The following is a 27500-nucleotide window of genomic DNA, read 5'->3' as shown; positions in this document are numbered from 1 at the left end:
TATATCATGCACTTGTTAAGAAATTCTACTTTATTTAGCGGTCCTTTAACCTCATCTACACAACTATCTACATCAGAATGTTTTCAAATAAAAAGCCACACTGAATTTGTTTTCCACTCTCATTGTTAGTTCACAAATAAGAGACATGTTTAGGCTGCAAATAAGGAAAAGAACAGAATGGATTGTAAATGAGAGACAGAGAAAACACAGATTATTGCTCTTTAGCCACCAAACTAAATCAATATATCTATAGAGGACAGAAAAAGAGTTGCACTGTGTGTTGCAAATGGAAATACATAGTGAATGAATGGGGGGGGGAGCAAAATTATTTCTTCTGGCCTTAGGCTGCAGAGGCCCATACTACAATGCAATATAATAGTTCCATTAAAAGCATCATACAACATGTGGCAGGTCACATCTTAATTGTGGATACTGAGTATGTTTATATTGAAGTTGTTAAGATAATGACATTACAATATTTATGCAAGAGACGTTTAAAAATACTCAGCCTAGATTATGTACCGTTTGTCCCACAGGAACAAGTGATTGGGGTGAAAGAATAATTCTAATTTTAACATTTTAGCACTGTAATGAGGATTAGACAGCAATCTTTGAGAGGCCTCGCATAACCTGCTCTAAAAAAGGATAACGCCCAACAATTTAAATGTAAATGACACTATTTAGACAGGCAGGTTAGCATATTAAAGGTCTGTTTTTGTACATTTATTTACAAACCACCTGTTAAAACCAAAATGAAATCAGTTCTCGTACAATTGCATAAGCTATACAGACCAAGGCCTATTGTGTTCTTGTTATCTATTGTACCCGTCTGGTTTCTGTTCCTGATTGGCTAGTTTCAGTATCACGTGAATAAGTATGTCTGCAACACACAACACAAATACTGTACCTTTTGTAGCAATTCTGATGATCATCATATCTTTACTCAATGAGGAGTAGGAAGGTGAAAACTCCTTCTTCAGCACCATGGCTTCTATCCGAAGCTTGAAACTGGGGAAAATAAACATCATGGACAGTGTTACAGCAAGCATGTACCTCAGCAGTGACAGTATAAATACTAATGGTTTTATCTACAAAAAAAGTATATGTATGCATAACACTGAATGTGAATCTGTGCTTTATAGGATGCATTTAAAGAAGAAGAGTGCCAAGTATTCAATGTTTAAATATTAATTTAAAAAAACACTTAGTTCAAATAGAGTGCAGATTCTTTGAGAAGTGGAAATATTAAGGAATTAATATTATAAGAAGAGAAAATTGAATCCATTACAAAGCCTAGTTTCATAGATGTCCACTGAAACTTCTTACTAGTCTTATAGTAGTGCAAATATCCAGGTAATTAGGAAGTTATGCATGAGTCAGTGAGTGAGTGAGTGAGTCAGTGAGTATATATATGTGTGTGTGCGTATATATATATATATATATATATATATATATATATATATATATATATATATATATATATATATATATATATATATATATACATACATACATACATATTTTAAAGATGTTTAGTTATAGGTATAGTAATGCGTCTTCCAACACATACAAATTTACTGTCATGTGAGGTACATATAAATAAATGTGTACAGCCTGCATGCTTATCTCTTTTCCACCTAGTGTGTTTTTTGGCATTGACCATCAATGCTCAATCATACATTTACTTTGCATAGGAGTCACATTTCTGATGTTATCTTTCTGAAATACCAGCACATCTGGGTTGCATGATTTCCAAATGGGGAAAATAAACCCATAGATTTGTATGGCTTTGGTGAATTTGTGACATAAAATAATATAAACAAACACATCTACACACACACACACACCCCACATTACTAAACTACTTCTAATGTTTGGTAATGTACATATTAGGTGTCTAAGCAAGATGCGTCGGCTATACTGGTTATTTCACCCCAGTAGAGATTTGATTTATTCAGAATACTCTCAAACAGATACAATCTCTCAACAAAGAAATTCCCCACCAAGCCCCAAAAAGGTTGTTTTTTTTCAATGTTTTGAGTCCTGAATCCTTTGATTTTAAAACAGAGGCAAAATAATTTTTAATTTTCAACTTTTATTTAAAAAATAAAAACCTCAATGGGTTAATCTTGTTAACAGAACAATCAGAATGTTACAATAAGGTCTAGTTTTAATGAGGCCAGCGGAGGACAGAAAATCTTCTGTACTTACCTTGGCACCTGAATAAGCAAGTACATGAAAGAGTCAGCCAGAGAGAGTTTGGCAACATCCCCACTAAATGATTTTAGTTTCTTTATCTAGATAGGAAGAAAAAGAAAGAAAAAAAAGTTATAACTAGAGACAGTTTTATCATCAAACTCCCCTTATATCACTACCATAATACACATGAAAAGTGCGCACAACACTAACAGACAATGCAAACACAACCTGTGCAACAAGCAGAGGCCCTGACATTAATACGATCAATTCTACTGCTAATTGTCAACGGTTTATTCAACAGAAACTAGATATCTCAATACTTTAGAATAGAATAGAAGAACACTCCCAATTTCTACACCGCAGTAATCCGATAATAGCTGCTTTTTCCCAGAGTCCATTTTTCACGTTATTTATTTTTAACTCAAGTTATTCATAATAGTAGTTCTAACTCTTGCTGCATGTTAAGGCAAGGCAAAAAAAAATATGTATCAGAAGGACACCGATGAATTTATACTTTAGATCTGGGTACATGCACAATACAGTACTTTGCCTCAACTCAATTTACAATATATTTACCACAATTTTAATTAGGTATTTGATACTTTGTTCACATTCGTTGGACTCCATTTTCAGAATTAAAAATAAAATATAAGCCAGGAAATATGAATGAAAAAAGGGTAATTAAAGGGGCAGTAAAGTCAAAAAAACATTTATGATTCAGGTAGAACTTGCATTTTTAAACAACTTTCCAATTTACTTCGGTTATCAAATTTACTTTGTTTTCTTGAAGTCCTTTGTTGAAAAGTACATTTAGGTAGGCTGATATCTTTAGCAGGTCTATGGCAGCAGTTTTTGCAACTATAATAAAGCTATAAACATTGTAGCAAACACTGCTGTCAGATGGCTAAAAGACACGTGCACTCTCCAGAGCTCACCTAATTTCACTCTTTAAAGTGAATGTCAAGTTTGACGAATGTGTGCCCAGTTTTTAAAAATCCTTATTAAAAACAGGGGCACTTTCATTATTTAAACTTCACATTTCACTGGTTTTATTAAAATACTTGCCTTTTATTCTTAGAAACATAGAAACATAGATATTGATGGCAGATAAGAGCCATAGGCCCAGCAAGTCTGCCCGACCTTACCTAACAGTATAAACTTATCTAGTTCGTAGGATAGCCTTATGCTTGTCCCATGCATTTTTAAAGTCCCCCACAGTGTTTGTTGCTACTACCTCTTGAGGAAGTTTATTCCATAAATCAATCACTCTTTCTGTAAAGAAGTGCTTCCTCAAATTACTCCTGAATCTACTACCCTTTAGCTTGAGCTCATGACCCCTTGTTCTTGAATTTTCCATTTTATGTAAAATACCCACAGCCTCAGTTTTACTAAACCCTCTTGAAAGCCGCTCCAGCGCTTCCCCCGCCCGTCGCAAGCCTCTTCATACGTCAGCAATGACTAATACAGCTTCCTCCAATCACGGCTTTCCCCCCAGAGCAAACATTGCCTGAGGCCAAGCTGTGATTGGAGGATGCCGGATTCGTCATTTTTGACATATGAAGAGACTTGCGACGAGCGGGGGAAGCGCTGGAGCGGCTTTCAAGAATAAAAGGTAAGTATTTTAATAAAACCAGTGAAATGTAAAGTTTGATGAATTAAAGTGCCCCTGTTTTCAATAGGATTTTTGAAACCGGGCACACATTCGTAAAACTTTACATTCACTTTAACAAAGGACATCAAGACAAGTAAAACTGATATTAGACATACATTAAAAAGCTGTTTAAAATATTATGCTCTATCAAATCCATTAAAATTTTGGCTTTTCCGTTACTTTAGTGAAAGAAAAGTCAAAAGTGTTGCATAGATAATTTCATAATTCTTAAAATGGCATCAAAAGCAAATTCTGTTACCAGAAAATGGTGCAAATCAGTAGCTGGTTTAGGCAATTTGCAGCACTTTGAAAACCAGGGTTACAGATTTGCTTTTTGGCTTCTCTAGGGAGTATGGGACAAAGCACAATTTTTACACAAATCCTAGAAAATTTAACCCAATCAGCACCGCTAGTCACAAAATGTAGCTGTGCGAATACCATTTCTGATTGGCTCCCAAATGGAACCTTAACTATATGTTTGTGCTTAACCCCGAAAATGAGTTATTCTGGTGTTAGAAATTCCATGCTCTATAACGAATGTCATTTTTTTCTTCATAGGCCTTCAATATTGGTTTAAAGCAATCGATACTTTCAAAAATGGAAGCAAGTAGCAAAACCGAGTACTGAACAGGCACTGCTTTTTAATGTCAAAACTAAGCAAATTACTATTAGCTCTCAGCTAAACAGAAAGTGCAGATCTTACACAACTCTTTAATTAAAGCAATTTGCCAACCATCAGGAACAAGATCAGTTTGAAGTCTTACATAATGTACAATATTTATTGCTATTTTACTTGAAAAGAAAATTATATATATATTAAAAAAATGTAATAACTCCATAACAGTGTTCTTGTATCATAAATCTGCATAGTTCCCAGTGTTAATAGTACTTCTAATAACACAGCAGAATGTTTGTCATTATATAAGCACACTCAGCACAAGGAGTTACTACAAACACCACTAGGGAACACAGCATTGTGCCAAGGTGATAACAGAATATGCTCGAGGGCAAAGCTGGCAATCGCCAAGTGCAACAAACTAGACAAGTAATCAAAACACAACAGTAAAACCTACATCCTGTCCATGTGTATGCAAAAAAGACATCATAAAAATGTCTAATTTCTAGGTATTTTTTGCTCACGTTGCACTGGCACATGGGCCAGTGCAGATTACAGAAGTACTGAATGTACAGAGGAATAAACAAGATCACACTCTACCAAGAGGGCAAATTAATTCACCTGCATATTGTTTTTAAGTAAGAAAATGTCACTACTTGTGCATATGCCTATAATCCAGAGGTGGCGAAACCCCAACATTAGCTGTTAGCAGTGCACATGTCTTTAAGTATATTGCATTGCTATTAAAAATGGATATTTCATATCTAACTATTTAAATAAAAGTACCCATATACAAAGAGGTTAAACACAATTCAAAGTTGTCAAACTCCAAGAAAAACCTTGTCACCCCAGAAGAAAATATAGCCAGTGACTGGATTATACATATGTAAGGCTGCTCCTTACTGACTCACTTATCCTATCTGGACATTATCTTCTTTATTTGACTTTGCAAGGGTTTAAACGCATAGTACAAGAAACTATGTTTAATATATAAATCCACATTCACTGGAGTTGTACGAAATTAAATTTTAATAAGGTAACATTTGCATTTCTCTTATCAAATGTATTTGTTAGTTTGTTGAAAGACAAACCTAGAGAGCTCAGGAGCAGCAATGCACGAGTGAGACCTAGTTGGTAATTATGCATATATGCCTCTTGTCATTGGCTCATCATATAGGCCCCAGGAGCGTATGGTCCGAAGCCGATTTTAAATATGCACAATACTTTTTCAGAGGTTAAAGAGACATTATACACTAGATTTTTCTTTGCATAAATGTTGTATTGTAGATGATCCATTTATATAGCCCATCAGAGGGGTATTTTTGTAAAAATGTATATAGTTTTGTTTATTTTTTTTAATAACATTGTGCTGATTTTCAGACTCCTAAACCAAGCCTCGACATTTTAGATGTATACTGATGTCTACAGACTCCTGGTTTTGTAATGGGTGTTTTCATATACATTGGAGGGGGGAGTGTCTTCCTGCTTCTGCTTTCCCAGCCCCTTTCAATGTGTCCCAGCCTAACCTCATCAACAGTGCTAAACTGGGAGCTTCTAAGTAAGCTTTAAAAAGGTTTTATACTGGATTTTTAGATGAGTATCTGTGCATATTATTCTTTATAGTAGTGTCTATTACATGCAGTTATATGAAAATTGGTGTATGCTGTCCCTTTTAACACAGAGTATTGCTTGTATACAACACATTAGCTAGCGTTGCAGAATCTGTTGGTGCTCTACAAATAACAGATAATAATTAGATCATTTCATTTTTTTTTTCACTTCTATGCCCTATTAAAGGGACACTGAACCCACATTTTTTATTTCGTTATTCAGATAGAGCATGACATTTTAAGCAACTTTCTAATTTACTCCTATTATCAAATTTTCTTCCTTCTCTTGGTATCTTTATTTGAAATGCAAGAATGTAAGTTTAGATGCCGGCCCATTTTTGATGAACAACCTCGGTTGTCCTTGCTGATTGGTGGATAAATTCATCCACCAATAAAAAAAGTGCTGTCCAGAGTTCTAAACCCAAAAAAAAAGCTTAGATGTCTTCTTTTTCAAATAAAGATAGCAAGAGAACAAAGAAAAATTGATAATAGGAGTAAATTAAAAAGTTGCTTAAAATTGCATGCTCTTTCTGAATCACGAAAGAAAAAAAATTGGGTTCAGTGTCCCTTTAAGTAAAAAGCCATTTAATTTTAAAGTAAAAGCTAAAAGGAAGCTCTACTAATACCTGGGCATATGTTGCTCAATGTTGGACATATGCAACTTCCATACACAAAAAAAAATAAAAATAGTTTATTCACAACAGGGATTTTTTTTTTTTTTTTTTTTTTTACAAAAATGCAATTCACTGTAATAAATTTTTAAATATTCTCTTTTAAAATAAAAAAAAAATCCTTTTATTATAGATCACAAAATCTTGACCTCTAGGGAACACACAGCAGAACAAAGATGGGCATTTTTATCATTATTGCCCATAAAATTTGCTGTCCTGAGTTTCCTAATGGCTAAATGGTACATTAAATCCCTAAATGCCTAAAACCCTTAAAGATGAGAATGAGGGACATAAAGTGCAAAAAGAGCACACAATGTGTCAGAGCATTGTATTATTGCACTAGAACTTTGTGATTAACCATTGCTAAAAACATATAGTAAACCAGTGGCAGGCTACGTAGCCACCAATCACCAGCTAGTTCCCAGTAGTGCATTGTCTACCTAGGTTTGTTTTTCAACAAAAGCTACAAAGAACAACATCAATTTGATAACAAAAGTAATTGAAAAGTCTGCATGCGCTAAGGGACAGGATAGTTAAAATGTAACTTTCATGGTTGAGATAAAGGGATTGTAGAAAAAAAAAAAAATATGAGGGCAGGTGTTTGGGTTACGTATTCTGCTTTGGAGATATAAATAGGGACTGCCAGGGGGCCTTAATGGGCTACATGTGAGATATATATATATATATATATATATATATATATATATATATATATATATATATATATATATATATATATATATATATATATATATATATATATATATATATATATATATATATATATTCCAAAAAGAGATAAGCACAGTCTTACAATACCACAACAGCCAGGGTGCACTTCAAATGAAATATGTATATCCCTCGTTTGAAAGAAGGCACTCACTGGTCTTAGAAAAAAACAGTTTTTAAATTCTCAATTTATCCAATACATATCAAAAAGCAAGTTCATCCATAACGTTTCGATGTCGTTATGACATCTTTATCAAATGATCCGCCAATATCAGTATCATAGAACAATCATGTCCCCAAAGTAGAAAAAAATTGCAGCGATAGTAAATGTATAAACCAGTATATAGACTGTGGTGAAACTGGCACCTCCACCAAGATATAAAGATAGATATCCAAATAGTATAGCTAAAGATGAGAATCTAAAATGTAATTTAATGATCTACTGCTGATTAAAATCCCTTGCAAGATACAGTCTATATGTATAATGTTATTCACAAGTTTAGTTTAAGCCGATTGTGCAACAGTTCAAGCTCTTAACGTCAAAAATGTATCATTTAATTGCAATATTTATTATTATTTTATTGCATTTTTTTTTAATAAAAAATACCTCACCTTAAAATTATTTTGACACAGAATGTATTGTCCTTTTGTCTCAATAATACCCAACTAATCTCCATAATCCTAATTATTGTATTTCTTAAACACGTCTTAAATTCATTGACTGATTCTCTCTATGGCTGCTTTTCCTGAAATCATTTGTATACTGTGAGAATACTCATAAGAAACATAAAAAAGGTCACAACTAGTGTATACAAGCGTTGGTAGAATTGCAGGTGTACGGTTAGCTGTGGCATTGCCCCTGTTATATAAACATCTTTGGTACCTCCCTGTTCTCTCATGTTTGCAGACTAGGACCAGCTTTTGTAGCTACAACAAACAAATACAGACAATGGGCCGTTAACGCAGAGCCAAGAAGAAAAACAACTGCACTGTTACTATATTTGCATTTCATAACACCTCCCAGTCCCACTGAGCCACTGTCCAAATAACATGAGGTACCAAACTCTCACACTGCCTTGTAGCTGCACAACAGCAATAACAATTTTTTCTATATGAAGTGTGGGTTATATAAGAATTGCATACTGACATGTCTTATTACCACCAAAAAAAAAAGATGCAAAGGACACGCAGTTCCTAGATACACATGCACACAAGAGATGGCACGCCCAGGTTCTCAAATCTGTCTTCACCTGTTGGGTGCAACACACTGCCAAACATTTGTCTTGTAGTGAACACTGCACTATTACATCCCCTGGCACAGCTGCTGGCTAATTTATACAAAATCTAGAGGCCAGGAGCCTATTTTTAGGAGCTAAGCAAGTGGGTTTGTATGTAGATATAGGTAATATAAAAAAATAAAGTTAGAAGCCAAAAGTAAGTTTCTAGGGCCAAATGGTATAAAAATCAATGAAAAAGTGGAGCACCAAGTCCAAATAGTGAGAATTAAAAATAACAACTTTATTGAAAAACACACTGGTTCAGTGACCAATGTCCCCGGGGTAAAACTGATTGTATAGGTATAAAAAAGAGAATTAGGCTAACATGTTTCGGCACCCACGCCGTAATCTTAGCCACATGTAAAACATTTCACAGTGTTAGACCTTAAAATACCTATCCTAACTTCCCATTGGCTCACAGGTACACACCTATAATGTTAGCAGCCAATTGGGTTATTGGTAGCCTCCGGTCTGCCATTCAATAGGTGTAACACAACCCCCTGTTAATGGACCAATCAGTGACCACCAGTATCATAACCTAGTTTAAATTGCGCTCCTAGTATATTGGAATGTAAACATGACACCGTATTAGCAATCAAAATTAAGATTAGACTCAGACTCAGTCCCACTGAATGCTTTTTTCTTGTTGCTAATGTGAGGCATATTTTACAATATTGTAATCCTATATTGGCATGTATTGCTTGACTACTGTTGCTCTCTCTCGCTCATTTGCCCCTACGTTCACGGTTAGTCTCTATTTCCTATATCCTCACATTTTAGTGAGCCTCCCCCATCATTTGGTTCCGTCCAAAACCAATGCCAGCGTGACTCCCTTGGTGTTTTTACTCGGGTTGGATTCACTGCAATGTGTGTTAAAGACGTTACAGCTAACTTTGTTCCTCCATTCATCATGGCATAACATATTACGCTAATGTGGATCATTAACTAACTCCTCATTCCACTTGAATTTGATAAACAGTTTCAGGAGATCCCTAGCTCTAATCCTCCATTTACTGTAATTATATATTGCATATTTATGTTAAAACCAAAACCTGTCATTCATCATTTCAAGTGTCTCAGAGTATAGAAACATACAAAAAGAGACTCAAATATGGGTTCCAGGAATTAATCCATATATGCATATATACCATATAATAATGCTTTGCTCTTTGCTGTTTACACTATATGAGTCTCTTTTGTGTTGGTTATTAAGGTTACACTAATTTCAATGGACCCTTCTATACAGAGTACTGTCCTACACATATGTTGCTCATAAGAGCATTACAGAGCACAAATCCTATCAAAACCAGTTAATATATCTGCTGCTATCCTTGCCATCCTTGTCGTTTTATACTGTAATGGGGCTATAGGTATTGTACTGTATCTCAACATTATTGTGACCCTACAGAGAAAGGCCTATACTCATTATGTGGAAATTACAGACTTGAAGCTAAGGGTTTCCCTACCAGAAATTAATTAAATCATATTCTGAGTTGAGGCCTACAGGGATTCTGGTCTTCAATTTGAATATCCAGTAGGCCTCTCTCTGCTAGTTTTCTAGCTCTATCCTCACCCTTTTTAGTGGGTAGGACTCTCTCAATGATATTCCATTTAAAGCTGCACACATCTTTGTTGTGAAAAAGTGAAAAATTATTGATTAGAGGTGTCGTAAGGATTCCTGTCCTTATATCCGCCAAGTGCTCTCTAATCCTCACTCTAGCCTCCCTTGTAAGGAGACCCACATATTGCAGAGCACATTGATTGCAGGAAATAACATATATTATATATGTCGACCTGCAGTTTAGACATGTTTTGATTTGGTGTCTCTCACCCGTTGCTAGACATTCAAAGCTGTCCCCTAGTTGTACCCTTTCGCAAGCTAAACATGCTTGATAATTGCATCGATACATTCCATTAAACTGTAGCCATGATGACGTATTGGTTGTGTTCCTGCCAACAGTAACCACCAACAGAGGGTTTTAAGGGTGTAGCGAAAGGCCAATTCATACGCCTCAAGAGGAACTGTAGTTCAGAAGAGGAGTATGAAAGTCAGGCTGATGATTTAACAAAAAGACTGGAGGAGAGAGGCTACAAGAGATCGACTATCCTAGGGGCAAGGAGAAAAGTGAAATCCCTAGACAGGAGAAAATTGTTGCAGGGTAAAAACAACACAAAAAGGTGTAATGAGTGGAGACAACAAGGTTGTCTTCACAACGGAGTACTCGCATCAGTACCGCATCGCATCAGTACCCACAAATTTGTGGAATAATAAGGAAACATCTCCCACTCTTAACAGCAGACGATGGGTTGATTGATATAGTGAGTAAAGGGATAAGGTTTGCTTATAAAAGGGGCAGAATAGTTGGGAATATAGTGGCCCCAACCAGACTAGGAAGGAACACAACCAATACGTCATCATGGCTACAGTTTAATGGAATGTATTGATGCAATCAAGATTTAATTAATTTCTGGTAGGGAAACCCTTAGCTTCAAGTCTGTAATTTCCACATAATGAGTATAGGCCTTTCTCTGTATGGTCACAATAATGTTGAGATACAGTACAATACCTATAGCCCCATTACAGTATAAAACGACAAGGATGGCAAGGATAGCAGCAGATATATTAACTGATTTTGATAGGATTTGTGCTCTGTAATGCTCTTATGAGCAACATATGTGTAGGACAGTACTCTGTATAGAAGGGTCCATTGAAATTAGTGTAACCTTAATAACCAACACAAAAGAGACTCATATAGTGTAAACATCAACAGCAAAGAGCAAACCATTATTATATGGTATATATGCATATATGGATTAAATACTGGAACCCATATTTGAGTCTCTTTTTGTATGTTTCTATACTCTGAGACACTTGAAATGATGAATGACAGGTTTTGGTTTTAACATAAATATGCAATATATAGAGGGGCGGAGCCAACTACTGCAGCGACAGGACGCTTACATCTTGAGCTCCTGCAAAATCTTTAATTATTCAGCATATGGAACATTTAATTTATGTTTTTTCAACTCAACGCTAGAATCCCTTCATCATAAGGGGGTATGCAGCATTTCTACAACTTTATTTAATGCGGTATCAAGCATTTATTTTGCCTCCTGTGCAGCGACAATTTAACTGATAGCTCCACGTGGTAGCGGTGATTACCTGATACATAGTCATAGCTCATAGCTCTCTGGTCCCTAGACTACACTACCAAGAATGGCAGACTTTACTAAACTAGTGAGAGAATCTCTAGAGAAATTGATGCAGCAGCTGGACTTCAACTTTCAGGATCTGACACTCGTACTTAGAGAGCAGTGTGAAGCAGAGGATACTTTCCTATCTAAAATGGCGGCTCCTGCTAATCCTGATGGGAAAGATGAGACCTCACAGATCAATAACAGAGCTTCAATTTCTACGCTGGAGCTGCCGCGGACCTACATAGGCTCTTCTGTACAGGAGACGCATCATGGCGCAAAAGAGTCCTGTAGTCGAGAGGGGACCAATCTCATTTCACCCGGATGAAGAGCAGCTGTATGTTGATGACAGAGAAGCACGGATCGCTACTATTACACGGCAAGCAGGCGGCTTATACCGCTTACCAGAGAGCCGGATCCCCGACCTAAACATCGCTCCAGATACCATGCAGGCCGATGAGTTACAGAGTCTACTTACTGGAGCAGAGCTACTACAGGGTGATCGCCATATAGCTGCATGCCTGCAAGATAGCAGGCATGCGATCGCACACTCTCAATCCTGGAGCCCAGATTTTCGGAACCTTTACCAACTGTGCTATGCACTCCCTAATGCATCTGTTGTGGGATGTTTTCAGAAAAGAGGTACTTACTGTGGCCGCGGTACCATCATGAGATCCGGTGTGGGACAGATATTTGACTCTGACACCGTAACTTTTATGTGGGTGCTGTGGACTGTTATGGGATCGTTAATTTATATTTATCCAGCCCCATGCACTCCCTATGGTATTGCCGGTATAGAGCCCTCAGTCGGTTGAAGCAACGGAGATACCTGACGTTGCAAAGAGTTGAAGCCGTAATGTTTTCGAGACTTTCTTACACCAAACTGTTTGCTTGTTTATGTTTACCCATGCCCTTATTACACGATAGACACCTGGTTTTAACCCTGTTCAAATCTCAGTTGTCAGTAACTTTTTTTTTATACCATAGTTGATGAGACATTGAGTGGACCTTTTCAGTCATTAACCACAGTTACCCTTCATCATTACACGGGTTACATGGCTCCACATCGTTTATATGTTTAATATTTGAACTAACTCCATTCCCTGATGGATTTCCTTCAATATACTAGTTCAGTCTCATGTATTTTTAGGTCTATCTTAAATAACCCTCTAACCTATATGCTAGTACCATACCTAAAATTCAGTTGCTAAGCTAAACATTTATTTATACTTGGGTGTTTCCATATTTCCTATGTTTTACTTAATATGCTGTTATTATTACTATGGTCCATTACTGAATGTGTGCTTTATGATCTCTTTTTATTTATTATTTTTTAGTAAACCAATGTGTACTATAGAATTTTAAACTCCTGGTTGGTTTACCCTTGTGCCTATGTCAGCTGTAGATATGACCATAACTCATTATTTGGCCCCCATTTTCTATTCTCCTTGCTACTATTTTATCTGCAATCAAAAGCAGATAATAACTGACATATCCCAGTGTTCTGATAGCAGCCACGAATGAGCATAATACATTATACATGTTTATGCATCTTTGTAGATCCTAAGCAGACTTTGGCTGCTAAAGTCATAGAATCCCTACATGTAGGCACTGGGGCAGTTTGCTTGTAAGCTATAGAACTGCCAAGCCAATGGTCCCCTATACTATACAATAATATAATATAGCCTCATTTTATATAAGTGATAAACAGCTTTGCTATATTGTATTAACTAGCTACTGTACATCATTATGATATCAGCCCCTTTAACACTACGTTGCTATATATTAATTTACGGATATCTGAGATGACACTGTATATTATGCATAGGTTGTAACCTTATAGCTAGTAACCAACAAACTGGGGCTCCTAAGATAGACAGGCTAACTCTGCAATACTAAAACTTGGAATATGTTGCTTATAGCCATAGTAGAGTAATATAGTATTTCAGTAGCTGCCGCTATTTAACAGCAACCATTCCTGCTCTGCATAGCTGACTTAACATACTGCTACTTACAGTTATTAACCCAACAAGACGCCTGGGTAGTATGTATAATATGATTATTCTCTCACTATTACTGATTAACTGACTCTGATGTTATACCAGTACAATAGGTTCCATATGTAAGCAGTCACTGCGGATTTACGTAGCATACTTGGGCATATCCTACTAGAATTTACCCTTAACTTACTATGTTTTATGATTCTCTGTAAGGACATGTATAGCATTGAAGCCTCCTAACCTTTACAGGTACATGTTTTTCAGAGCCTATATCTTTTGTGTTATATTCGTCTACATCACATCTAGCCAGGATATTAGCTTTTAGCTGCGATATGGACACGTAATTCTTCTGGAAATTATCTGCTTGATTAGTTAATTTTATGATAATACACTACAGTTACATATATTTGGAGTGTCACCTAGCCTAGCTATTACCCTTAGTATGAACATTGATATATTTGAGGATTACTTACCTAGTTAAATCTGTTACTTCAGTACCTATATTATCTAATACCTTACAATGAAAATGCTAGATACTAATTTATACCAAATCTCTTTAAGTTAAATGTTAGTTTTATATAGAGTTTATTACAAAAAAGTTGAAATCACTTTGCATAGATCTATCTACAGATAGGCTACTCACCTAAGGTATACACTGTTTTATGTTTATACATTAATCACCCTATTATACCTACACTCCTAGCATGGAAATAATATGCAAAGCCTCTTTACATAATCTATGATTATCTGGTTGATAATGTGTTTTAGAGCTCCACTTGTTGACAATATCTTTATACATGATGCCTAAATCTGGAGTCTGAGCCTCAAGGGTGTAAATATAAGTTAGTTTAAATGGCCTAGAGACATGATACATGGGATCATCTTTCATTATATAATCTATTGTTGTAACATCCCTACTCTACTAACTAGATCCTTCGCATATATCCATGTTAAAACTATTATAGCTCCACTGATAGCTCATAAGCTGTTCTATATATACTTGGGTAACTTAGAACCACTGATATAGAATGGTAAAAGAGGCATTGTTTTTGTATTTCAGGTTCCAGCCTTATAGGGTCAGAGTATGTATTAATGTCAAAACAATACTGATAGAGCTTCCAATATAAGGTTAACCTTTATATTTACCCCTACTATATATTTGCATAACTATCTATGAATAGATAGCTGACACTGCTTCATGGCCCATTCAATTCCCTTCATTGGCAAGACTAAAAACCCCCCTCCAAGTTCCCTAAAGTGTTAGCATATATATATGGCTCCGCCCTCCACCCTTTCCCTTCTATCTATAGCGGTGCTTACCCGCTGAATGTCCCCTTTCCCCTTGTTCACGCTCTTTTTGAAGCTCCTAAGGAGCTAGACTCCTGACCATCAGATAACTCCTACTTCATATACTCTTGGTCCTTGAGGACTAAATCCATATTTCTAACTGGTCAGTTATACATGGTATATTATTGAAAAATCGAGGTTTCATTTGCCTTTAGTCAATGTATTACATAGACGCCGAATTGTTTTGGTTTCTTATGTTTGTATCCTATTCTTTTGACAAAAAGGTGTATTGTATATTATTTATGTTTTATGCCAATACCTCAATAAAAAATTATTTAAAAAAAAAAAAAAAATATGCGATATATAATTACAGTAAATGGAGGATTAGAGCTAGGGATCTCCTGAAACTGTTTATCAAATTCAAGTGGTGTGAGGAGTTAGTTAATGATCCACATTAGCGTAATATGTTATGCCATGATGAATGGAGGAACAAAGTTAGCTGTAACGTCTTTAACACACATTGCAGTGAATCCAACCCAAGTAAAAACACCAAGGGAGTCACGCTGGCATTGGTTTTGGACGGAACCAAATGATGGGGGAGGCTCACTAAACCGTGAGGATATAAGAAATAGAGACTAACAGTGAACGTAGGGGCAAATGAGCGAGAGAGAGCAACAGTAGTCAAGCAATACATGCCAATATAGGATTACAATATTGTAAAATATGCCTCACATTAGCAACAAGAAAAAAGCATTCAGTGGGACTGAGTCTGAGTCTAATCTTAATTTTGATTGCTAATACGGTGTCATGTTTACATTCCAATATACTAGGAGCGCAATTTAAACTAGGTTACGATACTGGTGGTCACTGATTGGTCCATTAACAGAGGTGTGTGTTACACCCATTGAATGGCAGACCGGAGGCTACCAGTAACCCAATTGGCTGCTAACATTATAGGTGTGTACCTGTGAGCCAATGGGAAGTTAGGATAGGTATTTTAAGGTCTAACGCTGTGAAATGTTTTACATGTGGCTAAGATTACGGCGTGGGTGCAGAAACATGTTAGCCTAATTCTATTTTTTATACCTATACAATCAGTTTTACCCCGGTGACATTGGTCCCTGAACAAGTGTGTTTTTCAATAAAGTTGTTATTTTTAATTCTCACTATTTGGACTCGGTGCTCCACTTTTTCATTGATTTTTATACCATTTGGCCATGGTGAGAGCACGGGTTAACTTAGTGGATTACACAGGGGAGTGGAATACAATAAGACCGGTTGCACAGCAGTGTTCACACAGGGAGAAGAGTAAAGTCTGGAGGAAAGCAGGTTCAGCGTTACAAACGGACGCCACAGGAGGATACCGAGCGAGTGGAACGGATTCGCTGTTCACAGCCAGAAAAGAAAAGCAGACACTGAAGGGACGTGAGTTTAGCTGCAAAGCTTTCTTTTGATACACGCTTTGATATATATTTTTGACAACTGCTGTTCACTCCCACTGCTGTTTTATGTCACACTCGCATCGCTGTACTACATTGACTCCTCTTCCTGCCAAATATGTTATACACTGCCTGCAAATATAAAGTACTTTCTAATAGTGCATGTACGTAAGGGTAATGAACTTTATGTTACATATAGTTGCTGGAAAAGGCTTAGTCCAGATCATACCCTAATAAATTACAATGCACAATACCGGTCCCCTGGTTCTCTAACAGTCAGTTACACAACTGTTCTTATCTTGTTATAAGTTTCTAGGGCCCATGGGATTTTTCACGCACTTCCACAACACACACACACACACATATATATATATATTATTTTTTGACCAGCTAGCATGTCCAGCTGCATTAAACTGACATAAAAACAAAAAAAGTATTTCATGATTCATAAAGTACATTCAATTTTAAACAACTTCCCAATTTATTTCTTTTATCTCATTGGCTTTGATCCATTGGTATTTTTGGTTGAAAAGAATACCTAGGTAGGCTCAGGAGCAACAATGCTCTACTGGGAGCTAACTACAGTATTTGCCGGTTGTCTTTAACTTTCTGTATGTGTTCAACTAGCTCCTAGTAGTGAACTTCTGTTCCTTCAATAAAGGATACCAAGAGAACAAAGCAAATTTAATAGCAGTAAATTGGAAAGTTGTTAAACAGTATGATGTATCTGAATCATGAAGGAAAACAATTTGGGTTTCATGTCCCTTTAAAGATTACTTACTGCTTACTCAATTAAAATAAAATAAGTAAATGCCCTAAATTAAGATTATATGGCTCATGGTCTGAACAACTGGGGGTGCCCACATGCCACCCACCTTGCAATTTAGTGCTGCGGAATCTGTTGGCACGCTACAAAAAAAAAATTATAATAATAATTAATACTGCCACTGCTGATGCCCTCTATTTTACGAGTTGTGCGCTAACAGTTACGCACGAGCAAAAAGGGGTTAATCACAGGTGTTTGTGCGCATTGGGTTTAGCGCTCGCCGCTCGTATTACAAATTGAAAGTTAACACAAACGCATGGGTGCAATCGCGATTTACACTAGAGTGATTACCACGTCCCCAGAGCACTGGTTAACTATTTCCCAAAACAAAAAAGTTGCACAAAACACATTAAAAATACATTTAAAAAGTACAGTTACACTCATAACACTATTAAAAATTATTTATTAAAAAAAAAAAAAAGTTATTAGGGCTCCAAGATATGAGGTTTCGGGGGGGGGAGGGGCAGGCATAGGGCTTTAAACAAAGAGATACATACATACGTATGTATGTATGTATGTATGTATGTATGTATGTATGTATGTATGTATGTATGTATGTATGTATGTATGTATGTATATATATATATATATATATATATATATATATATATATATATATATATATATATATATATATATATATATATATATATATATACACATATACACACACATATACACATATACACACACACTTGTGTGTACATATGTATTTATGTGTTTATATGTGTAAATAAGTGCATTGGAGCCCTTTGCAGTAGATGAAAACATGAAAAAGCATATTTATGCAATATTCATATTTTAATAAAGTGTTATACTGTGTATTTACTGTCAATATTTCCCATTCCAATGTGCTTCAAATAGCAGAATATGCTGTATTTATATTTACCATTCCTAAAATACCATCAGATATATGTAGAAAAATGTATTTATGAATAAATAGAACATTTTCTGATATGTGAGGAACATTAGAATGTGAAATATTCATATTTTCATCTCGGGAGAATATGCGATTGGGTTTACGTGTGAGTAGGGCGTTAGTTTTTTTTTTTTCACTTTATTTGCTTTATTGACTTCTATGGGGGAATACGTTACGTAAGATTGTGATATTCAAAATTCTGCTTTTTGCGTGCAACGGACTATAGGGCGAGCAAAAACTTTTTACTTTCAACTTGTAATACGAGCCACCAGACACGTGCTAAAACCTTATTCTAGCGGAGTTAGAGTGCGAGTGGGAGTATTAAATAATACTCCACTTGTAATCTGACCCATAATAGGGGCTACAGACATTGCACATAAGAGACCTCACATACAACTGGAAAAGTGCCGTCTTAATTATTTTTTTGGAGTAAATAAATTCTTCTGTATAGATTGATATATAAAACCACACTTGACTTATTACTGTTAGTTACAACTGAGTATTATGTATGAGGGGGCACACAGATTCCATTTTTAGTAAGTAATGCAATGCAAGTGGCACAATATATTAATGTCTAGTGATCATAACCTGACTTATATTTTGACTTTGAGAGATTTAGTGAGAATATATGAATCAAGTGATGTTTTCGATATCTGCTCAGTCTGTATGTATAAAACAAAGTGCATAATGCCTGAAAAGTTTGCCCAAACAATGTTGCTGGCATTGAAAAAGAAAATTTCTGTTTCATTCAGGAAGGGTGTAAACTGCTAGTGGAAACAGCAAATGTGAAGTGGCAAATGACGTAGCAGGATATGTTTTTCCATTTCATATTGATTATGTTCTATGTGCTAGAGATATACTGACATGTACTTGTGAAAGTTATCTCTATGTTCCAATGACATAAGCAAAGGTAACCTATCTCAGTGCATGTCAGTAGCCGACTAGAGCCTCACTCCCTAGGTCATTTGAATGAAACGTGCGGTTTAAACAATGACTATGCATAAAACATATGTTCCATTTGATCCTTAAGGCCGCAGGTAACTATAATCACTGTTTCTTCATGGGAAGCAACACATTCTATTAAATGAAATCTCTTTAAAGGGACAGTAAACAACACAAGTTTTTTATATATAAAATGTTTAACAATGCATAATGAAAGAACTTTGCAATATATTTCCATTATTTATTTTGCCTCCTTTTCATGTAATTAAGCTCTGAAAATAGGGCATTTTTTAACTCTCAGAACTTGAAATGCACCCTGCTGACTTTGCAAGGCTATAACCCCGCTACATATCTGTCACTAATTTGTGTTAACTAATAACATCTGCAAAACAATTAACTTCATACTAAGTTAGTTAATGACAGTGGCTAGCTTTGTTGACTGCAGACTAAAGCCCAGATTGGCTCCTACAAATACAGCAAATGGTGTGTGGAGTTTGGCTATTGAAATAAAAAGTAGGGATGTGCATTCTGTTTTGTTAGCTACCGAATGCGGAAGAAAGTGGATGCTTGCGGGATTAGCCTCTTTTCAGAGACGGATTTCTTCTTATAAATGCGCCACAGATCTCAGTGTGTTGCACTTTCACAAGGAGAAATAAATCTCAAAAAGAGCCTAATTCCATGAGTATGTGCCTTCTTCCGAATACAGCAGCTAACAAACCTGCAGAATGCACATGCCTAGTAAAAAGGGTGTTAATTTACTTTAAAAACATAAGACGTGGCTGGTATGTTATACTATAGCAACACAACAGAAATGTCTTGTAATTACAAGGTGTTTACTGTCCCTTTAACTCTTTGCAAATTCAGTTGCAGGCAAACAAATTGGTTGGTTTTGCATCTCTCGGTGTCAAGTCATCTTTGTTTCCAGCACAACTAAAATCTGGTCACAAATGTGTTGTAGTAAACAGTACTTTGGACCCATGTACGCTGCTTCGTACCTGCAGCACTTTATCCTTACCTAGGATTTTACACATATTTTATACTGATATAGTGCCTGTAATACCAATCCCCTAAACTCAAGAATAAAAAAAGGTACAAAAAAGACTAACACAAAAAACAAACAAAGTAGATAGGTGCGTGTGTGCACTCATCCAAATAGGTTCAATACATTGTCATTGATTTTTTATGGTCCAATCACTGGCCTAATCATCATCTAAAGCAGATTGAGGGTGTTCTAGAACTCTGTATCACTGACATATTTCCCAACATTTCCCAGAGGCTTTCTGGGACACAGGTAGTTAAAAAAGGCCAACTCATATTCGTGGCAGGGCCTCATCAAGAGGGGCAAGGCCTCAGACAACCCATGTGTATGTTACAGCCATAAAGTGGGTGTGTCTGGGGCTGGGCATTTCATGCTTCATAGATTTCCTTAAAGGGACAGTCTACTTTTTTTTATTGTTTACAAATTTAAACACATGTACTTCCCATTCTCCAGCTTTGCACAACCAACATTGTTATATTAATATACTTTATAAATCTCTAAAGCTCGAAATGTCTGTCTGTTTCTAAGTCCCTGCAGGGCATTGCCTCTTATCTCAGTACATTTTATAAGATTTTCACAGCCAGGCAGGGCTATTTCATGTGTGCCATATAGATAACATTGTGCTTAATCTCATGAAGTTATGCATGAATCAGTACTAATTGGCTAAAATGCAATTTTGTAAAAAGCACTAAGATAAGGGGCAGACTGCAGAGGCTTACATACAAGTAAATCACAGAGGTAAAAAGTTATGCAAAATAAAGGGATTATCTAGCTTTTTAAACAACAACAATTTTCAAGTAGACTGTCCCTTTAAAAATAGGATAATGAGCAGCGCGGACAGGTAGCAGACCAGACCTTCAACCCGTGACAATCTCGCAGGATGCGCGGCAGTGGGAAAGTATTAAGCGTTTAGCCCTTTTGAAGGAGATAATAAACACGCAGTAAAAAAGGGCATCTGTTTAGATATAAAATGCTCTAAAAAGTAGATTTTTTACATTAGATTGTCCATTTAAAATGATGCTACAATATAACTGGTTTATACACAAATAAATGTTTTCTAGATGGCTGTAGATAAATTGTTCTAGTTGTATTCAGTGTGTAAATCTAATACAGTTTCTACCTCTTCTGCTTCTGGAGACAGCTTAAGAACCTCTTGCAGAGTCTCAGAGTCATACAGGTCACAGCTCCCCTTACGAAGGTCTTCAACGATTTGCTCAGCCGACCTGTCACAAAATGATTATTAATGATAAAGCTAAAGCAAACTGGATAAAGCATCAATTACTTTATGTTTTTACAAAAAAATAATATTTAAACAGTTGCTTTTTCTCTACTGCATTTAAATAGACATACATTGTGTTTTCTTTCCTTAAAAAGGACATACAACCCCAAATTTTTCTTTCATGATTCAAATAGTAAAAAATTAAAACAACAACAACAAGTTATTTCTTTTATCAATTTACTTTGTTCTCTTGGTATCCAGAGTTGAAAAGCAGATAGGTAGGCAGGCTCAGGAGCACGCACTTGTCTGGAGCACTATAGGGCCGTAGACTTGCAAGAATGCTTTTAACAATGCTATACATTTGCAAGAATACTAGATGGCAGCAATGTTTGCTGCCATACATGCATGGATACCTACCTAGGTATTCTCTGCAACATAGAATACCATGAGAACAATGTAAATTTAATAATCAAAGGAAACCTGAAACTTTAAAGTTCTAGCTGAATCACAAAAAGAAAAAAAAGGTTTCATGCCCCTTTAATAAAACTATAGACCGAAATTAAATTGCACATTAAAACAAGTTAAAACGTTTTTTTTAAAGATTTGTATGGATTTTTTTAATTTTACTATATACAGTTATATAGGTGCATTTTAAATTTGAAATAAAAGCATTTTTGCACTATATTTCCATTAGCAAAAGTGCTTCTTATAAAACGTATTACATTTTTTCTGCAGCATATGCACATATCCTGTGAGGACCCGTGCACCAGTATTTTAACACAGTGGCCTCTAGTTATCAAGCTCCGTATGGATGGCCTCTGTTTCTGGCGAGTCTTCAGACTTGCCATAAACAGCAGTTATGAAGCAGCGGTCACAAAGACCGCTGATCCATAACCTGTCCGCCTGCTCTGAGCAGGCGGACAGTCATCGCCGGAAAGACACCCCCCTGCTGGCGGACTATTGGCCGAGAGTCTGCAGGGGGCGGCGTTGCACCAGCAGCACTTGTGAGCTGCTGGTGCAATGCTGAATACAGCGAGCATATTGCTCACTGTATTCAGCAAGGTCTGGCGGACGTGATCCGCAGTGTCGGAATGCTCAGAGTGTGTATTGCTTCTGAAGACATAATTTGTGTCATACAAGCCACTGTTGGAGAAGGTGTGGTGTTGGAATACTGGTGCATGGGCTCTCACAGAATATGTGCGTATGCCGGAGAAAAACAGTGATAAGTTTTATTAGAATAATTTTTGCTAATGGAAATATATTGCAAAAAATGCTTCCAATTCAAATTGAAATGCACATTCCATTTTAAACTTTATATCCCTTTAAATATGTTGCTTGTTCAGAGGAATTGCCTGGTATTCCGGGGCTGGACTGACCTTACTTGGCGGGATCAGACTGATATACTTCACAAAAGTTTTCCTCTTTGAAAAGCACACTGGTCTAGAACTAGGCTATGGGCCTTGCACCCAGACCTATCTGGGGTTAACTGCCTTTGGCTCTGGGGACAGTGCAGCTTCCTGAGAGTGCTATTGTGCACCCAGGGCTGTGCATGCTGGAGGGTCATGGGATGTGTACCCGGTCCGGTCTGAGGGTGCAGTCCCCTTCCGTGTTTTGTATATGTCTAGGGTGATTACATAAGCCTGTGCACCCTTCACTTGTTCCCAGTTTGTTGTATTGAGAGCTTGCATTGTGTGGCTGTTTAGGGACTCAGGTTTTGGAAGAGACCTTGACGTGGTATTATCCCATTTGGCCAGATGCGGTAACTAACGCTTCCACTTTAGCTTTTAATCTTAACTGAGAGCTTGTGAGTGAGTGCTGGACTTTCTCTGTGTGATATAGATTATATATATATATATATATATATATATATATATATATATATATATATATATATATATATATATATATATATATATATATATATATATATATATATATATATATATATATACACACACACACACACTATATATATTATATATTCACACATACACAGTATATATATGTATATATATATATATATATAAAAAATTCCAATCTGCAAATTATTTCTTTGAGATATATATACACACACACACACACACACACACACAAACGCATACACACGCCATTTGCATTTCAAACCCAGAATACACTTACTTTTTGAATTGTTTCAAAAATATTCCAATATTCATGCTTCGTTTTGAGTCCAAAATTGAAATCTGGGAGAGAGAGAAAAAAACAAAACAAAACTAAACCATTTTGGCCACAAAAGTAAATTTACAGGGAGATTAATAAAGTCAATTTATTATTATTTAATGCATTGCAAAAAGTCAGATTATAAAATAAAATGTTTTAAAAACATTAAAATAGATGTTATTTAGCTTTGAAAATTTAGCAATTTCTAATTCTCAGAACTTAAAATGCACCCTGCAGATTTCTCAATGCTAAATCTGCTACATATCTCTAATTGGCTTTATCAGATAACTTCCAAACAATGTACCTTATACTAACAGTATGACAGTGGCTACCCTTGTTGTCTGCAGACAAAAGCTCAGATTGGCTCCTCCAAATAAGGCAAATGGTGGGTGGAGTTTAGCTATTAATAAACAATTGTAATAAAAAGGAAGTCAATTTATTTTTAAAAAGTTTAGATTTGGCTGATGTGTTATTCTACAGCAACACAACAGAAATGTATTGTAATTACAAAGTGTTTACTGCCCCTTTAATAAAATTAAAAAAAAAGGCAAATTAATAAAATTTCACTGCAATGGTTTTTAATTCCCCTATAATGAAACATTACACGAGGAATAGGATTTTGAGTTTAGCATTGTTTTAAACACAACTAGAAGGGGATTCTACATACAGAAAAAGAATGGTTGGTAATGCCCATAAGCACAGGTGTATTAAACAAGCATTTGTTTTTGTTTTAATACACTGTATTATTTTAAAGAATCTTTTATAATATGGAGAAAGAAACAATTTTGCAGAAGATTTAAAGGGATGCTAAACCCAATTTTTCATGACTCAGAGCATGCAATTTTAAGCAACTTTCTAATATACTTCTACTATCAATTTGTCTTCGTTCTCTTGCTATTTATTTAATAAGCAGGTATTTAAAGCTTAGGAGCCAGCCCATTTTAGGTTCAACACCCTTGACAGCGCTTGCTTATTGGTGGCTACATTTATCAAACCAATAAGCAAGCATAAACCAGGGACTCAAAAAAAAATGGGCCAGCTCTTACGCTTTACATTGCTGCTTTTTAAATAAAGATAGAAAGAGAATTAAGAAAAATTGATAATAGGAGTAAATTAGAAAGTTGCTTAAAATTGCATGCTCTATCTGAATCATAAAATAAAAAAAATTGGGTTTAGTGTCCATTTAAAGGTGAGGGTGCTGATTTCAGCCTATTTCCTGTTAAATGGATCTCATAACTATAAGAGAATTGTCTGATCTCTTCTGTGATGTTCATACGATGTGTAATATTTGCTCCGGATGTTTGAATTAGTCAGCAGTGTGTGCACTACATCGTTCATACATAAAAGAAAGTTGATACAAGTTACAAAGAAACAGTCACTAAGACATTAAACGCGGTGTCAGATGAGTAGCTGTTAGTAGGATTGTGCCAGTAATAGCAGAGCCTTTTGTTACTGTAAGATAAAGAAACACCTTTGTGTGAATAACAAATTAAAGTCACAAGTTTTTTTTAAATATATATATATATTTTTTTTTTTTTCCAATCTGCAAATTATTCCTTGTTGAGGTCAAGTGGATTTATATGAATTTTATTACACGCAAATCGCTCACATATTCAGATCACCATCATAACCAACACAAGCTTAAATGTAGGGGGGAAATAAAAACAAAAATTAAAATAAACCTTAAAAAAAAATACATGTCAGCTGGAATATAAAAAGGTAGATATAATTATTACTATAAGATGTAGCACTTTTAGAAAACCCTCTCTTTTTAATAGCTAACTTTAAAAAGAAACATAGAAATGATACATTAACCCAATATATTTACAAATCTCAGGAGTCCTTGCTTGCTGCATAGATGTGTATGCAAACACCTTTGTCTGGCTCCAAAAAATGTGCACATACTGATCCTCAAGTCTGTGTGTGGCTGCTAAGTTTGGTATCAGTTTGTCAGGCCCTGACTTCTACTGCTGGTTGTAGGGCAGTGTTATTTAAAGATAAGTTAGCTCAACATTTAACCCCCATAAAAATGGTTACATTGTACATCAATGGGGGGGGGGGGAGAACTTTGCAATGCAATTTCATTTTTTATTTTGTCTATTTTCCTGCAAATTAAAATTTCTAAACTGTAGTCTTTGCACTGCCCCTCAGAAAGGCTGGAGAGCACGTCCTACAAAAACTACGTCCTCAGGGGTTTCAAGGGGTGGAAGCGATCATGATCGATATATTGAGGCATCATTGCAATACCTTTTTTTACCCACCGATGCAGAGAGGTACTCTGTGGCCCTCTCTGCATCATCCAGCGATGGTGCCGCTGTTGGTGGCAGCCATTGCAGGGAGGCGGGTGGGTGGCCCATCGTTGGAGAATGTCCGGCCAGTAGTGGGAAATGACTTGCGAGTGCGCGTGATAGCGCGCCCGGGGGGGTGTGTGTGTGCATGTGCAATCACTAACTAAGAAGTGGAGGGAGAGGAAGGTGGGAGAGGGAAATAATGTTGGGAAAAGGGATCTGGGGGGGTAGGGTATTGAGGGGGGCAGCTACACTAAAGAAAAAGTGGGATTTTTTTTAAAAAATGGCAAATTTTATTTCAAAGTGGATACTGGCAGATACCAGTACCCAAAATGGTGGCAAATAGAGGGGGAGGGATAATACCCTGCAGAAAATATATAAATAAATAAAATAAAACTTTTTATTTTTATACTGGCAGACTTTCTGCCAGTACTAAAGATGGCGGTGACAATAGCGAGGTGGGGGAAGGGAAGAGAGCTGTTTAAGAGTGGTCAGGGAGGGATCAAGGGGTGCGATGTGTCAGATGAGAGGCTGATCTCTACACTAAAGCTAAAATTAACCTTTCAAGCTTCCTAATTAACCCCTTCACTGCTAGCCATAATACAAGTGTTGTGCGCAGAGGCATTTAGTGGCCTTTTAATTACCAAAAAGCAATGCCAAAGCCATAAATGTCTGCTATTTCTGAACAAGGGGATCCCAGAAAAGCATTTACAACCATTTGTGCCATAATTGCACAAGCTGTTCGGAAATAATTTCAGTGAGAAACCTAGTTAGTGAAAAAGTTAAAACTTTTTTTTATTTGATCGCACTTGGCAGTAAAATGGTGGCATGAAATATATCAAAATGGACCTAGATCAATACTTTGGGTTGTCTACTAAAAAAAAAATAATAATATATAAATATAAAGATATCAGTGTTAAAATGTAACATGCAAATTTTGAAAAAATATGGTTTGGAAATGGCATAGTGCTACTTTTACTTATTGCCCTATAACTTGCTAGAAAAGCAAAGTACATGTTTTTTGTTGGTTGTAGATGTGTAACACATTTTGGCGGTCAAAGTTAGAAAAAGTGTGTGTTTTTTCAATTTTCTAATCATATTTTATAAATGTATTTATAGTAAATTATAAGATATGATGAAAATAATGGTATCTTTAGAAAGTCAATTTAATGGCGAGAAAAACAGTATATAAATATATGATAAACACAAACACCGCAGAAAAATAGCCCTGCACCCAAACGGTAAGAAAATTGAAAAGTGATGTGGTCACTAAGGGGTTAAAGGATAAAGAAAAAAAATGGATCCGCACAATACTGCACATTTATACCTGTCCCTAATTGACCACAGCAAAAAAAAAAAAAAAAAAAAAAAGATAATTTTAACATCTCTCAACAGGGTGATTGATTCCCCAAGAA

General features: G+C 36.0%; 1 protein-coding gene across 1 annotated transcript in view; it reads right to left on the bottom strand.

The window, feature by feature from the left end:
- FHDC1 (FH2 domain containing 1) overlaps positions 1-27500 on the bottom strand; it is a 75639-nt gene that overhangs the window by 22921 nt on the left and 25218 nt on the right. Inside the window, exons 3-6 of the mRNA XM_053703749.1 lie at positions 23759-23820; positions 21521-21623; positions 2212-2297; positions 908-1008 (exon numbers count right to left, since the gene is read on the bottom strand). Of these exons, the coding sequence (XP_053559724.1) occupies positions 908-1008; positions 2212-2297; positions 21521-21623; positions 23759-23820 (352 nt within the window). The remainder of the gene's footprint in view (positions 1-907; positions 1009-2211; positions 2298-21520; positions 21624-23758; positions 23821-27500) is intronic.

Source organism: Bombina bombina, chromosome 2 (assembly GCF_027579735.1).
Source record: "Bombina bombina isolate aBomBom1 chromosome 2, aBomBom1.pri, whole genome shotgun sequence".
NCBI classification, from domain to species: Eukaryota; Metazoa; Chordata; class Amphibia; order Anura; family Bombinatoridae; genus Bombina; species Bombina bombina.
Note: the sequence above shows the minus strand (reverse complement) of the source record. Positions and strands in the feature narration are given on the sequence as shown.